Here is a 16,019-nt window from a genome sequence, read left to right as displayed (position 1 = left end):
CGACTTAGAAAGTCTGTTAACAGTTTTATAGTTTCATTTTCTATTGGATTATTTCTTTTTTGTTGCCTTAAAAATTCTAAACTTCCTTGACCACCACGTTTCTGTGCAACCTTTGACATATTAATATGTCTTGTTGTTGGGACTGTGTAGATTTGTTTACTGAGTGTAATAAAGTTTCTATTTGCTGTAATAGAACCATTTAAAGCAAATATAAAATTTAATCCTAGAACAAAGTCTTTTGACTTTATATATGCTGGGTTTATATTTACCTGTGGTATATCGTACTTTATGCTATAATTGTTTGAAAAATCTAATAACTGTATTCCTACCGGCTCTAAGTAGTGTGTTATTCTAACTAATTTGTTTTCAATTGTTCTGCTTTCAACTTTATATTTTAATTCTTTATGGTATTGTTCTGGTACTAGACTATGTGATATTAGACTTTTTGATGCTCCTGTATCAACTAATGCTGTTAAGTCCAAAAATTTATTATTATCAAGCCATAAACGGCATTGTATATTGATCATATTTATAGATCCTTGAGTCTGTATAAACACTTGTTCTTCAGGTACTTCTGTCGACATTTGGCTTAATTCTTCTACTATGTTAGCTTCTATCTTCCTTTCTAGTTCTATAATTCTATTGTCTATATCTCTTAATTTTAAACTGTATAATTCAGTTGCTAATTCTAACTTATTTATCCTTTCTATAATCATGTTGGTACTCGTATCTATAGTTTTTGATGTAGTACATACATCTATATTGTGTAATTTCTTTATACAAATGCAACATATTTCTTGAAAGCATATATTACATTGTGACCTTTTCTCTATGCTAGGATAATATCCACAATTAGAGCATTTTATATAATTATTACCTCTTTGATGTACCCAGTTATGTTGACATTCCTCTATATTCATGTATGTGTAAGTGACCTTAGTTATTGGCTTTTCGTCTTCACTGTATATACTATAGACTGACTCATTATCTGATTCGTCTGTTTTAATAGCTTCTATTTCATAATCGTGTAGCTGTTCTACTAAGCTAGCCCTTTCTATGTTTTTATTTTTATTAGGACATTTGTTAGCTAAATGTTGCTCTTCTCCGCATATAAAACATTTACATCTTCTTGTTTGAGGTTTTCTAACATATTTGTTTTTGTTATAATTCGTTCTGTAATTTTTGTTATAAGTAGTGCTTTTTCTTATATTTTTCTTTTTATCATAAAACCCGTAGGCTTGGGGTGTGTAGATTGCTGTTTTACAAAATGCATATGCATTTCTTTTTAATTGTTCTTGTAAAGCTACTTCTTTGCATTTATCTTCTAGTATTCCAAATGTATAAGTTATTCTAGGTCCTATTCCAAGATTGTGATGTTCTCCATATATTGTCTTCCATGACTCATGTATATTTTTTCCTAAATCTCCTGGTAGTTTTATAAAATATTTATCACATAGATCATCATCCATTGCTTTTCCTGTTTGTGATAGCAATCTTGTAAAATCTAGTGTAAATTCATTTATGTATTTCATGTCAGCTATACTTAATTGTTCTAGATTTCTAATAGCTGTATCTTGTATTAGGCTATTATTTTTTGCTGGATCAACTCCTAATATTAGTGTTCTGATTTGTGATGTGAAATTATAGGGATTATCTCCTAAAGCTTTTAAGTTGTTAATTTTTGTCGAATCTTGTGCTTTTTTACTTTGCCAGATTCCTAGGGCTATTGGTCCTAGTGTAGTTTCTAGATAGGAAAACATGTCCATACTATCTTTTTTATTTGTTTCCCACATTCTAACTACTGTTTGTTCCCATGTTAACACTTCATCTATCCATAGTTGGGGTTTTTGCCGTTCTAATAACAACATATTCCCACTGTATGTTTGTCCTATTGGTAACCTGCTTCCTCTTCCTCTTAATGTTGATTCTTGACTGTAATCTATTGATGGTTGTGTCCAGGGTTCTCTTCCTAGGGTTTCATGTGAAGTTCTATTACTAGAATCTCCACTCCATTCCATTCTAGGTCTTTTTCCTTGTACTTCTTCTTTTACAGCCATATAGGCTTGTTCATGTTTATAAAATTCTGTTAACATTGTTTTTCCCTGTAAAATGCTTTCCACTAATGGTAAATTATAGAATTCTTGTAATTTTTTATAGCTTTCTTCATAGGTCATGCCTAGGTCTGTTATACATTTTATTATCATATTATCTACTTCTTCTTGTATATATATATATATATATATATATATATATATATATATATATATATATATATATATATATATATATATATATATATATATAATTTAAAACCCAAGGCGAATAGGAGGCCGCCACATCAAACCCAAGCCCGCACCACATCCGGCTTCAAACCCAAGCCACAAAGGACACGCCCCAACCCAAGCCCCAAAAGGTGGTGTCTTAGGCGTTTTCCCCCAACCCACGCCCCAACCCAAGCCCCACACCCCACAGTCTAAGAAAATGTCCATTAAATTAACACTAACCACTACCAATCAATAAACCAATGAAAAATTGTACATGTTCAACCAAATTTCACCCAAAAGTTCTTAAACACATGACTTCAAAGTTTAGATGGTTGCGAATTTTTTTTAACGGCCAACAGAATCAATCCTAATCACTCTCGAGGTACCCCTTAGGCCAAACGAAGTACTTTGAGAGTAACTCGAGTCCATCACCATATTCAGGGAAAACCTGGAAACTCACCCTTCCGTAGGCACGATGATAAAATTATCAGTAAAACCCGTTTGATTTAAGAAGCGAACTCAGATAGATTTCCTGATTAAACCTGCATTTAAAAGAAATGTAAGCATTCCACTATTTGATATAAAGATCAATCGCAAGTTTTTGAATGCAAAATTGAATATATTCAACTAAAACCCGCCATATCCCTTCTTTACACGACCAATCTTGCACTTTCTTTGTTAACAATTAATTATTATTTTATATTTTATTTCTCAAAAGGTACATAAAGTTGTATAAATAATAAACTATACAACATAGCACAGAATCCTTGACAAATACTCAAGATTCCCTTGTACTACAATCACTTTAACACCATCTCATACAAAGACTTGTGATTTTCTTCACCCCCTTTTATCCAAAACCCTTGTTCATCATCCCAGAAAGAAAAAAAAAAAAAAACCCTTCAAAATTTTGACAAAAAGCTTCAATCCTTACTCTATTTTCTTGAAGAAGCTTCAATCTTTCCTCTCTTTTCTTGAAAAAGATCCAATCTTTCCCAATTTCAGCCAAACCCCACCAAGAAAAGTGCAAAAAAATGGCAGAAAACGGTGGCGATTTACCAGACGACCAGCGGTGCAAACGCAACGACGGCCGGCAATGGCGGTGCCGGCGGCCGGTGGTGGAGGGCCGGACACTTTGTGAGGCACATTTTCTTCAAGGAAAGCTCCGGCAAAACAACGAACCAGTGCCGGAGAGTCTAAAGATTGAGCGACAAAGACCCCGAAAAAACCGAAAAAATCAAGAAAATCAACAAAACCCTAGTGGCAGAACTGAAATTAGGGGAATTGAGAACATGTGTTCTTCTAGTTTACCAAGAAAGAGGGTGAAAACTGAAGGGGAGAGCAGTTCAAATTCGGTTCGAAAACGTCGAAAACGGAATGTAAAAGAGGGTAATCTGAAGTCAACCGTGGATATTTCAGAGGATCTTGATGATGCTTTGAAGAAGATGAATTTAAAAAAAGGGGATTTGCAGTTGGATTTGATTAGAGGGTATTTGAATAGGCAAATTGAGAAGAAAAAGGGGAAGCAGCCACATAAAGAGGATATAGTTAAAGAATTGAAGTATGGAAGATTGGAGATTTCACAAGCTTCACCTTCAACACCACCTGTTACTGTCAATAATGTTAAAGTTGGAGCTTCGGGTTCCTTGCCCACGAGGTTTTTCCGATCGAAAAACATTGATCGGATTCCCGTTGCCACAATGCAGGTTGTTTCTCATATCCCAATTTCATCAGTTCCAAGTTATTAAAATATTATTATATAATTGAAATAAATATAATTAACAAGTAGAGTTATTGGTAGGGTCTGGAGAGGGTGGGACCCGGGAAAACCTTAGCGGATAGAGAGACTGTTTCCACTAAGATTCCCTATAAAAGCTTTTTATTTTATAGTAATCCAGATAACATAGAATGCGGTTAAGAGAATCAAAGCAACAATCATATAAAAAAGTACCGAAAATCGTAGTTGTAAACTATTGCCAACCTATGTTGTCAAAGACGCAAGGCGCAGGCGAGGTGCATCAGCCTCGCCCGGAGCCCAGGCGCAAGGCGCAAAAAAAAGCGTGGGCTTTTTTAAGAAAAACGCACAGAGAGAAAAAAAATATGAAAAATATGTTATGCTTTGAAAATAAATAAGATTCCACATATAAAATTAAAAAAACTATTATATATGCCATTTAAGATCATGTAGCTAATAGTTAGTAGCAAAAGTTTAGGACTTATATGTTGTAAGTTTTTGGTGTGTGAGTTTCTGGGCTGGAATTTGGTTGAACTCGTGCGTGCCCGCACGTCCTGCGGACACGAATGCAGCTCCGAAAACCCGGGCCCCGCATGAGGCGGTTTTTGCACGCGCTCGGTTTCTTTTTTTGGTGCGTTACCTTTTGTTTTCTGCTTATGCTGCGCCTCAGCACACCGTTTTTGTGCCTAGGCGCGCGCTTTTTGGCGCCTTAGCAGCGTTTTTTCAAAAAAAAAAGCCCATTTTTGCGCCTAGGCGCGCCCTTTTTGGCGCCTCAGCAGCGTTTTTTCAAAAAAAGCCCATTTTTGCGCCTAGGCTACCACCAGGCGCTATAGGTGCGCCTCGCTGCGCCCGGGCGCCTAGGTGCGCGCTTTTTGCGCTTTTGACAACATAGTTGCCAACATAAAGTGGTGAGTAAAGTATAGTAGCAACAGATAACAACGCAAAGTGGGAAAATTCGCACGACCCTCCTAAAAAGTATCTATACGCTCTCCTAAAAATATTTGTATGCCAAGACAACCATAGTTGTCAATAATAGCGCTCGTAGCGTCCGCTACAACGAATAGCGTAGTGTATAATGTTAAATTAGCTACAATGGGGTGTCTTTAAGTTTTCATTTTTATAAGCTTTACTTCTTTGAACTTACATTGTTATTTTGCTATGGAGATTTGAAGTGTTTATGTTGTGTCTAGAATTTACCAAATATAAAAGCTACCGCAAAAGCTGCTACAAAGAAGTGCCATTGGTGTCGGATGTGTAGCTATCGTGTTCTTGTCAAATGCTTGAATTGCAAAAAACACTTGTTTTGTGAAGATTGTATCCGCGCAAGGTTTGTTTTTTATTTGTATCTTATCGTTTCTAATCCACTATTTACATATATATTATCATGCATTCTGTCAAATAAAATATTATATTATTTGGATGGAATTAGGTCTCATGATAAGGCGGAGGTCAAGAAACAATGCCCTGTGTGCAACGGAACTTGCAGCTGTAGAGGTTGTGAACGGGGAAAGTCTAAAGAAGTCAAAACCAAGGTTCGGATGGGACCCGCTTATGACACGTCAACATTGTTTTTAACTTTTTACATCTATTGATCACTCTACATCTTTTCTATTTCAGGATCTTGTTGTTTATAATGGTGAAGGGAAGTTTGACAAAAGTCAACAACTTTTATACATGATTCATCTGCTTCTTCCATTGATCGAACAAATAAATCAAGAAAAGTACGATGAGATGGATATCGAAGCTAAAGATCGGACTAAAGATCTTGAAAAAAGTGCAAAAGAAATAGTTTACGATCACAAGTTTACAAACGTTTTCGACTTTGATTCGTTACATTGCGGATTATGTGATGTAAATGACAAAATCGAGGGCGAGAATGAGGGTGAAATCTCGACTAACAACAAGAGTTTGTATTTCTCGATAAAACAAGATCTCGGGGACAAAAATGTTGAACATTTCACAAAACATTGGGTCAAAGGTCAACCTTTGATTATTCGAGATGTGATCAAGAGTGATACGGAGTTGAGTTGGGATCCTATCTTCACGTTCTTTACGTATCTTGATAGAAGTGTGAAATCACGAAACGATAAAGAAGTGAAGTTGAAAAATTGCTTGGATTGGTGCGAGGTGGAAATGGGTCGGCAACAGATTTTTATGGGCGGGAAAACGCACGCGAATGTGTGGAACGAGAAGTTGAAGTTTAAAGTGTGGTTATCATCGGGAATCTTCCAAGAACATTTTCCAAGTCATTATGCTGCCGTGATGCATGCTCTGCCGCTTCAAGAGTATACTAACCCGTTAACGGGTGTTCTTAATTTGGCGGCTAATGTGCCACCCGAAAGTCAAAATGTTGACTTGGGTCCTTTTGTTTATATCTCGTATGGTAGACCCGAAGATCTTATTAGGTCTGATTTTTTAACCAAGTTATGTTATCATGCGTATGATATGGTACGTATCTATACAAACCTTTTCTTCGTATAAAAACTGTATATATTAGTGGAGCGTACTTATTAATTTTTTTTTTTTGGGGGGGGGGGGGGTTGAATTTACAAGTGGATTCAAACAGCAACTATTGTATGCGTATAACTACCTTTTTCCGTTTTTCAACTTTTTTTTTATTTAGGTTAATATCCTTGTGCACGCTACCGAACTTACGATTTCGGAGAAGAAGCTCGGGAAAGTAAAGGTATTGTTGAACAAATACGGTTCACAAGATCATAACGAGTCGTTGAGGAAGAATAAAAACAAAATCGATGAAGCATGTGGGAAATCATCATTCAGTAGTGAAGTAACTCAACAATCGGAGTTAGAGGATATCGCAAATGGAGAACTGACTCAAACGCCTAATGTTGGTGATGCGTGTGTGTTTTCTGACGATGATTCGAGCAACTGTGATTCGGATGATGAAGATTTATGTGATGATGAGTATGGAAGTTCAGGTGGTAATGAAGGGAAAGTTGTTGATACTTGTGGGGCCCATTGGGACGTTTTTCGTAGAGAAGATGTGGATAAACTTGTTGAGTTTCTTAGAAAGTATTCCGATGAGCTTAATTCATCGCATTGCTCGCCCAAAAAGGTATCGTTTCAATTAAATAGAAAATATAAAACACAATTCAAGTGGTGTTTGGATATGTGTGTTTCACAGTGATTTATGACTTGAATCATCAATATCGTAATTATCGGTTTCAAGACACACATCTAAACACCCGATAATCAGTTTAACCTCACATCCAAACGCCCCTTTGTTTAGACCAATGTTTTCAGAACCGGACCGGATGTCGAACCAGTCTCCGGTTCACTGGTCGGGTTGGTCGGACTGGTTGAACCGGACATAAGAAGCAGGTGATGCCGTAAATATTATTAAAAAATAGGGTAAAATTGAAAATTTTTAATAAAAATCCGTTCAACCTCTAAAAAATCCGGTTCAACCGGCCAGTTTTCCAGTCCGACCGCCAGTTCTATTCGAAACGGTCTGATAGGGTGAACCGGACCAGTCAGACCCCCAGTTCCCGGTCCGGTTGCGGTTTTCAAAACATTTGACTACTATCAAAGTGATTACTTCACATTGTACAATAGGTTGTTCATCCGATCCTTGATGAGAGCTTTTATTTGGATGCTTTTCACAAAAAGTATCTTAAGGAAGAATTCGGTAAGCATTATCCTCACACCTTATCGCAAAATAGTTTCTAGAAGGTTCTTTGAACGGGGCCAACTTCTGTTTCCACGATCCTATTTTAATTAACATGATTAACCAGATGTGGAACCATGGACATTCGAGCAACATATCGGTGAAGCTGTTATCATTCCAGCTGGATGTCCCTATCAAGTAAAGAAAATCAAGGTAGAATCTATTATGATAATCACAAACTCGCATATATATTGTGGTTTATATTTTTTTATTTAATTTTGAATATTATTGTGTATGCAGTCATGTGTTAACGTGGTCTTTGAATCCGTATCGCCCGAAAGTGCATCCATGTGCATCAAGTTGAGCGATGAAATCCGTCAACTTCCTGTAAATCACAAAGCAAAAGGAAAAATGCTAGATGTAAATATTCGAACACTCGAGTTTATAATTATTTCTTCATATTTGTGTGGGGTGCTTTATTAATCTCTGAATGGTTTTTTCAGGTCAAGAAAATGACTATACGTAGTGTCAATGCTGCGGTTGAAGAAATACGCAACGTTTCACACGAGGTTGAAGAAATTCACAAGGTTCCACAAGCAGAGTAAGAGTCTTTGAGTTATATATATTTTAGAGTAAAATGCACGGATAGTCCCTGTGGTTTGGTGAAATTTCACCTTTAGTCCCCAACTTTTCAAAATTACACTCTTAGTCCCTGTGGTTTGACAAGTTGTTACTCGGATAGTCCCCAATGCGGATGGAGGTTAGGTTTTCTGGTTAAGTGGGTGTGAAATGACAAGGACTATCCGAGTAACAACTTGCCAAACCACAGGGACTATCCGAGTAACCTTCATCCGCTTTAGGGACTATCCGAGTAACAACTTGTCAGACCATAGGGACTAAGAGTGTAATTCTGAAAAGTTGGGGACTAAATGTGAAATTTCACCAAACCACAGGGACTATCCGTGCATTTTACTCATATATTTTATTAAGAAAAAGCACTGATCTTTGTGAATAGTTCTTGTGGCTAATGTCATCTTGGTTGTATGTTTTTAGAGAGAAAAAAGCCGATATGCTATAGCATCTTTTTTTCATGAATAAAGATTTAGGTAAAGTACACCGATGGTCCCTGTAGTTTACCAAAATTTAGGATTTGGTCCCTAGCTTTCCAAAAGTAGACGGATGATTCCTGTGGTTTGCACTTTGTAACGCGTTTAGTCCCCAACTTTTGCCGAAGGTACACAGATGGTCCCTGTGGTTTGCAATTTGTAAAGCATTTAGCCCCTAACTTGGACTTGCTGAAACCTTTAGATTTGTTAGCTGGGGACTAAATGCATGACAAAGTGCAAACCACATGGACCATTCGTGTAATTTTGAAAAGCGAGTGACCAAATCCAAAATTTTTCGTTAACCACAGGGACCATCCGTGTACTTTTGAAAAGCAAGTGACCAAATCTAAAGTTACCAACCTGCCTATTTTGTGACCTCTTGATGAGACTGTTAATGCTAAATATAGTGCTCCCTTATGTTATTTTAAAGGCTTTTTTCCTTTTCACTCACATAAGAATTTCAAATTATCATTTTTTTATCAACCTATAGCTACTTATTTTACTGTCTCAATGTTGAATTGTTTTTTCTTTTAATTCCAGAAGCAGCGACAAAGATGAGTAGAGACCGAGAGTTACAAGTGAACTTTACCTGGCTTATGATCGAATTTCGCCATGTGAAACAGGTTACTTATGAGCCCTTTATAAGGATTTATTTTAAATTTCATTTTAAAATCTACAATCCAAAATATACAGATAATAGAACGCGAGGATAATATTCAATGTGTCGTAGATATTTTCAAATACCAACACAGAATCTTTTAGTAAACAACTTTCTAATAATGTTTCTTCTGAATTAATTTACACTTGTAGGTGTTGTTGGCTCTTCTTGATTTAACTTTTTATAAAGGATGTTTGAGGAATTTGAATCAGGATGAAGATGAAGTCGGTGATCAGCAAATGAAACCTTGAGTCATCAAACAACAGCCAAAAGGTATTCTTTCTGTTCGTTGACTTTGAAAGTCAAGACCAGTATTTACTACAGTCACAAGTTCTTTTGTCGGTTTTGTGTTTTGACTTGTAAATCTGTTTTTCGCATACGGGTTTGTGTTCTTTTAATCTTGATTTAAATGGATTGCTTGAACCTTAAGTAATAACTTGTTGTTGCAGGTAATAAACATGTTCTTGCTTGCTTATCTGGCATGCTCATTTGCAACTTTGATCACAACCAAAGACGACGACAAGGGGTTATAATTACATGATACAGCAACTCTTGAAGAAAACCGAACCAGCTGCTTCACCATAGACTACATTTTCATCCTCCATTGTACAGTTCTGATTCAGAATCTTTGATTGTAACATTCTTCCACCATTTTTTGACAACTTTGTTCTTTGTTAGTTTAGTGCCGATTTTTAGCTACAATGTGTCTAGTTTGAATGATTTTAGATCTCAAAACGCTTTCGGTTTTCTCTTCTTTGTGAGCATTACAGGTTCATTAACAAAATTTCCCTTCAAAATTGTTATCGTCGCCACACAGTTGTGGCAAGATTAAACAAATCAACACGTAATAAACACTATAAACACTCGAGGTTTTACAAAATCTTCTACTGATTATCATGTTTTAAGGAGCCATCAGCCCTTCGATTGTGTATGTTAATGACTTCGCCCAATCTTCTTTGAGTAACAACGTTTGTAGCGTATGCATAACATCATAGTCCGGATCCAGTTTCCTTTGCCATCCCTGCAGTAAATATAATATTTCGTACTTTTTGTATTAACATAAAAATTACTTAAAATGAAAAAAAAAAAAAAAAAAAAAAAAAAAAAAACTAATTACCTCGAGAACCAAAGTGGTAACCATGACGGTGCATACATTTCCATCGACATTGACTCGATGACGTCTCACTTGTTCGAGCAAGTGATGCATGGCATCAGCAGGGTGTACGAGATCACCTGCGGGAGTACCCCAAAAATCAAATGTTTCCGTCACTTCCTATTTAACCAAAAACAAAAAACACAAATTAAACGACATTTGCCATCAACTACAACAAAAACAAAAATCGCGTTACTTTTATAAAGGCTCGAGGGTTCGGACAGTTTTGTTGCTTCGATAGCCGTAATGTGCATTTTGCCACAGTCGCACCATCTCTACGAGCAACCGCCTTGAAAAATTCTAATAAATTAATTCTATCGTTCTTTGAAAGCTCAGCAGTCATGCCGACATCGAGAAACACAACGTGTGGCTTTGATTTGAAGATCCCTTTACGAGAAGATTTGTTTCGTACAAGGATGTTTCCGGGATGCATGTCCGCATGAATGAAGTTATCAACCTGAAACAAGAGAGATTTCAATCTTCAAATAAAGCCATGGATGGTCCCTGTGGTTAACCAAAATTTTGGATTTAGACCTCAACTTTTGCCAAAAGTACACGGATGGTCCATGTGATTTGCACTTCGTAACGTATTTAGTCCCCAACTTTTTTCCAAAAGTACACCGATGGTCCCTGTGGTTTGGACTTTGTAGCGAATTTAGTCCCCAAACTTTGTAACGAATTTAGTCACTAAACGTTGGGGACTAAATGCGCTACAAAGTGCAAACCACAAGGGCCATCCGTGTACTTTTGGCAAAAGTTGGGGACTAAATACGTTAAAGTGCAAACCATGGGGACCATACATGTACTTTACTCTCAAATAAATCAGTATGTAAACAAAGAAGTGGAAGCATTAGAGCTAAAAATGTTACCAAAAGCATCTTTAAAAGTGCATGAGTCCCGATATGAGCAAGAGAACTCTTCAATCGTTCGTGTCCTTTGAGTTCGTCAACATAATATGCGACACTTTCTCCTTGCTCAAACGTTTCCACCAAAACCGCAGGATGCACGAGCGGATATACCGGTTTCGGGAACGAAACGTCTCTCCATCTTCTAAAATTGTAAATAAATCGACTTAAGTGAGCAGCTTCACGAGCAAGATCCACTTGCGACATCATAAAAACCGCAAATTGTTGTACACTTTCATCCAATCTCAACCATTTTAAAGTGGGTATAAATGTTGAAATCTTTGCCACTATGTTAATAATCTCGAAATCTCGTTTAATCGACTCACCTACTCCCGGATGTCTAACTTTCACCGCAACTACTAACGGCTTAATCTGCTTACCTCGATATGTATATCTCAAAACAGCTCGATGAATTTGCGCAATACTTCCGGAAGCTACCGGAACCTCCTCGAAATCATCAAAAATTTCGGAAATTTTACGACCGAAAGCCTTCTCAACCGTCTTTTTCGTGTAGGAAAAGCTATGTTCAGGGGCTTTTGTGTGGAGCTTAGAAAGTTCAGTGCACAAATCACGAGGAAAAAGATCGGGTCTTGTTGCTGCCCATTGACCCCATTTTATAAAAGCGGGACCCGCTATTTCTAACGTACGCCGTACAAGGTGTAGCCAATTCTTTCTTGATGAATTACCGAAATATTCTGCAAATGGGGCTGTTGCGATAGTTGGTGAGAATAAAATCGCTAAATATATAGCTCTGGTTAATAATATTAAACCTTCGAATATGGAAATAATCGATGAAATCAAGAACGCGTGGCTATCTTCTGCATGCGCGTAAAGACTGTTTCTTGGCTGAAAGTATTCGAGAGTTTTCCCTGTTTGTGCAAACGCTGTATTCCCGCACACAAATGCGTAAATACCGGGAATAACAACGTATGAGCGGGTTAACGCCAAACTAAACGCTTGAGAAATCCTACTTATAGAAGAAAACGATTTCCCGTTGTGAGATGAATTCTGGGAAATTGTTTTCCATGCGATTTGAGCATGATGTGTCACTCTATCATTGGTTGGGATGACGGAATGGTTTCTATGGGAGGAATGTAGACCGATTCGATCATCTGACTGGTGTTTCGTATCTTCTGATTGAATTCTACGATTGTTTGTTCGAATCGACTGCGTGATTCTTTTAATAGTTCTGACCACCAGGATCCTGTTATGATTAAAAAAAAGGATCAGTTTTACCCTAGCTTATACATTAGTGAATAATTTACGTTATGAAAAGCTATCCAGATTGCTCAGTATAACGGGCACTCGGGCAGCGGTATATACAGACACTAGTGATCCTACAGACCGTATTACAGGGCTAAAATGGAGTATACGGGTCATATGAGAGGGTGTTCGGCCACATCATACAGCCTGTATGAGTTATGACCAATTTTCACCCATCTATATATTTTTGTACAGCCAGTATGATGTGACAGGCACGTTGGCCCACTTTTAACCCCCCCCCCCCCACCCGCACACACATATATATATATATATGTATAATACTTAACAAAAAATTATATAGCAGAACCTAACATTAACAAAAAATTATATAGCATAACCTAACAGTCCGGTTTTATACGACCCATATGATGTGACACGCACGCTGGCCTATTTTGACTTAAGCCCCCACCCCCCACACACATACGGTCCGGTCCGGTCCAGTTTTGTATGACTGGTTTTTGCTATAAACCGCAAACCATTAACAACAGTTTAAAACCATTGAAACCGACCACACGAAAACTAAAGAAATAAACCAAACCGATGACCAGTTTGGACGGTTTCACGGTTTTAGCGAAACAGTGAGCAGCCCAAGTAATACAAAAAGAAGTGTTTAAACTGTAGTAGATAAATTCAAAAACTTTAACTTTATAAAGATCAATTAAATAAATAAACTCACAAAAATGACTAAATGTAACTGGCATTAACCATACGGCCCGTATGACCAATTTTCGCCCATCCATACATTTTTGTACGGCCCGTACATGTGACAGCATAATCTTAACACGGTTGTATGGTTAATGACTGGCCCACTTTGAATTAAGCCACACACACACATATACATATATATACTACACGCACACATAATACTTAAAAAAAGGTTAAATAGCATAATCTAACGGTTGACCGATTTTTGGTATAAACCGCAAACCAAACCGTTCACTACGGTTTAAAATTTTTGAAACCGACTGACGGAAAACTAAAAAATAAACCAACCGCAAAATCCAAACTGATGAGTCATCAGTTTGGACAGTTTCAAAGTTTTAAACCGAATAGTGAACACCCCAAGTCTATATAGCAGCCCCATTCTAATACATAGACAACTGTTTGAACTGTAGCAGATAAAGACATAAAGTCAAAAACTTTAACTTTATAAAGATCAATTAAATAAATAAATAAATTCACAAATCACAATAACTTCAACAAACCCTAGCTTAATTCCTAACTAAAATTATACTCATTAAAAGATTAGTTCATGCAATTGAATGGGGCAAATCGCTAATGCGAGAACCCTAATACATAACCCTAACAAAATAAAACAATTTATTGAGAAAATTTGAACAGAAAAATCGAAATAGAACCTTGACATAGTGATAATATGGAGGCGTATGATTACGAATTGATGCTAGTTTGCGCAGAGTGAACATTTTATACAACGGCGAACGTGAATTTGATTCCTGTTGATCATCTGAAACACAAATATGATTCAAGATTCGTTCTTGAAATAAGTTGTTAATCAACAATGGCGGATTTTAGATTAAGAAAAAATGGAATTGGAATTTGGAGCCCGTTTTGAAATGGGTCGGGTATACGGGTTTAACCCAATATAAATCCTATTTAAAATTCAAATCACTAACTCAGTTAAGATGTAACGCTAACTTATGGACACGTTTTGCCAATTCTCAAACCTCAAAGATGATTTTGACAATTTACCCATTTATTCTTATATTTTGAATTTTCTTTTTTATCTTTAAATAAAAAACAATTTTTGATATAATATATATACATACATACACACATATTTATATATACAAACTTATTTTTTTCTTCAATTTTACCTTTAAATAAAAAAATAATATATTAACCATAACATATATATATATATATACACACACATTTATAATTTTATATGTATGCACACTTTTGGCCTTTCAAGTTTTCCTATTATTATTATTATTATTATTATTATTATTATTATTATTATTATTATTATTATTATTATTATTATTTCTTTAAGTTAAAGCTTTCTTGGTATAAGTTCGAGTTTGTCTACTTTTTACGTCACGTGATAGTATAAATTCGTGTTTTTGTTTTACTACTTTTTTGGGTTTGGTCGTTGTTTGCTTAATACTTAGCACCGTGATACGACCTCGCACCACAACGCGGGGGTTAAACACTAGTTATAAACAAGCTAAAAGGGTGGTAAACGGGTTTTTACAATGAGTTGTTGATCTGTAATACAATACTCGACTCGGCTCTTCCTCCTTTTTTATGTTAGTTTTGTATACAACACATATAAAATAATATCTTTATACAAAATTAATAATTATAACTTTCTAGGGATTTTAAAGATCAAAATAATAAAGATAATTGACGGTCAACATGGAATCAACAAAAACCTGAAAAGGAAGTTCGTAAATGAAAAGGCAAAGATGGCATGAATCAAGAAATACTCAATATAATCATAATCTAAGTTTTGTTGTTTTTATTATTTATATAATTTAAATTTGCAACAAGCTTGTGTTTGGATGGTTTGTAAGTTGTGCTTAAACTGTTTTATCTATTATGTTGTGTTGTAAATTTGCAACAAGTTTGTGTTAGGATGGGTTGTAAGTTCTGCTTAAAGTGTTTCATCTGCTATGTTGTGTTGTACCATTTACTTAAGCCTTTTTCTTTATGCTTTTTGAAGCCACGTTGATTCTGGTTTTCCACATACCACCGCTCATTAGAGAAACATATAGAGGGATGGGGAGAGAGAGCGCGACGCGGCCGTAGGCCGTTCCGTCGTTCTAGCAACTGCAACCAGACCACAGATCGTCGGCCGCCAGATATTTCGCATTCGAAGCTCGCGATTCACTGTACAGGTTCATAACCTTGATTTTCTTTTTCCACCGAATTAGTTAGGGTTTTTGTTTGTATCTTTTGCAATCAGTCAATCCATACGAGGCATTCTTCTTCTTTGGAAGTTGGAACCCTAATCTATTTAGTTTGTATTTTGTTTGCACCAGTTGAGTAGGTTAGGGATTTCAAATAATCGCATTGAACCCTCAAGTTGTGGTCGATTGTGAGTCACAGACTGAGCTTCATCGTCTATGTTCTTAAAGACAGGGTACGTGATTTGTGTTTTTCCTGTGCGTCGAGTGTTTTAATGAACGTCTAAGGGTTTTTGATGATCTGGTTCTCATATTTCTGTGAAATTGATGTGGTTTATAGTTTGATTTGTGGATTGGATGTGATTGGGAGATGTTAGCTATATTTTCTTTTTGTAAAAGTTAGCTAGTTATTATTATTATTATTATTATTATTATTA

The 16,019-nt window shown here is 36.3% G+C and overlaps 2 protein-coding genes across 4 annotated transcripts; one reads left to right on the top strand and one right to left on the bottom strand.

The window, feature by feature from the left end:
- Positions 1 to 3,028: 3,028 nt before the first annotated feature.
- Positions 3,029 to 10,143, top strand: LOC110911863 (lysine-specific demethylase JMJ25). 2 transcript variants are annotated; one of them, XM_035983895.1, is made up of 13 exons: positions 3,029 to 3,970; positions 5,190 to 5,326; positions 5,429 to 5,531; positions 5,617 to 6,447; positions 6,623 to 7,075; positions 7,576 to 7,648; positions 7,755 to 7,840; positions 7,928 to 8,047; positions 8,131 to 8,228; positions 8,681 to 8,733; positions 9,274 to 9,356; positions 9,544 to 9,664; positions 9,841 to 10,143. In XM_035983895.1, the coding sequence occupies exons 1-10, from the start codon at positions 3,299 to 3,301 to the stop codon at positions 8,703 to 8,705; spliced, it is 2,598 nt and encodes an 865-aa protein (XP_035839788.1). In that variant the 5' UTR covers positions 3,029 to 3,298; the 3' UTR covers positions 8,706 to 8,733; positions 9,274 to 9,356; positions 9,544 to 9,664; positions 9,841 to 10,143. The 2 variants fall into 2 exon arrangements, with proteins under 2 accessions (XP_035839788.1, XP_022012202.1); XM_022156510.2 differs by lacking the exon at positions 8,681 to 8,733 and having other exon boundaries at positions 3,030 to 3,970.
- A 19-nt stretch (positions 10,144 to 10,162) lies between these two features.
- Positions 10,163 to 14,278, bottom strand: LOC110911864 (uncharacterized aarF domain-containing protein kinase 2). 2 transcript variants are annotated; one of them, XR_004880932.1, is made up of 5 exons: positions 14,071 to 14,278; positions 11,414 to 12,653; positions 10,741 to 11,001; positions 10,509 to 10,624; positions 10,163 to 10,412 (listed from the first exon to the last, which is right to left on the bottom strand). XR_004880932.1 is itself a non-coding variant. In XM_022156511.2 (5 exons), exons 1-5 carry the CDS (start codon positions 14,076 to 14,078, stop codon positions 10,293 to 10,295), a joined length of 1,785 nt encoding a protein of 594 aa, XP_022012203.1. In that variant the 5' UTR covers positions 14,079 to 14,275; the 3' UTR covers positions 10,163 to 10,292. The 2 variants fall into 2 exon arrangements, 1 of the variants encoding a protein (XP_022012203.1); XM_022156511.2 differs by having other exon boundaries at positions 10,509 to 10,664; positions 14,071 to 14,275.
- Between the last annotated feature and the right edge of the window lie 1,741 nt (positions 14,279 to 16,019).

Source organism: Helianthus annuus, chromosome 15 (genome assembly GCF_002127325.2).
Source record: "Helianthus annuus cultivar XRQ/B chromosome 15, HanXRQr2.0-SUNRISE, whole genome shotgun sequence".
Taxonomy (NCBI): Eukaryota; Viridiplantae; Streptophyta; class Magnoliopsida; order Asterales; family Asteraceae; genus Helianthus; species Helianthus annuus.
The sequence above is the reverse complement of the archived record's forward strand: the minus strand, read 5'-3'. Positions and strand labels throughout refer to the sequence as shown.

Excerpts from the sequence above, each read along its gene's own strand:
- LOC110911863 (XM_035983895.1), top strand. The coding sequence starts at position 3,299 with ATGGCAGAAAACGGTGGCGATTTACCAGACGACCAGCGGTGCAAACGC. Across the intron at positions 7,076-7,575 it reads CGCATTGCTCGCCCAAAAAG|GTTGTTCATCCGATCCTTGA; the intron begins GTATCGTTTCAA and ends ATTGTACAATAG. Across the intron at positions 7,649-7,754 it reads GTATCTTAAGGAAGAATTCG|ATGTGGAACCATGGACATTC; the intron begins GTAAGCATTATC and ends ATGATTAACCAG.
- LOC110911864 (XM_022156511.2), bottom strand. Across the intron at positions 11,002-11,413 it reads CACTTTTAAAGATGCTTTTG|GTTGATAACTTCATTCATGC; the intron begins GTAACATTTTTA and ends CTCTTGTTTCAG. Across the intron at positions 10,665-10,740 it reads ACCCTCGAGCCTTTATAAAA|GAAGTGACGGAAACATTTGA; the intron begins GTAACGCGATTT and ends TTGGTTAAATAG.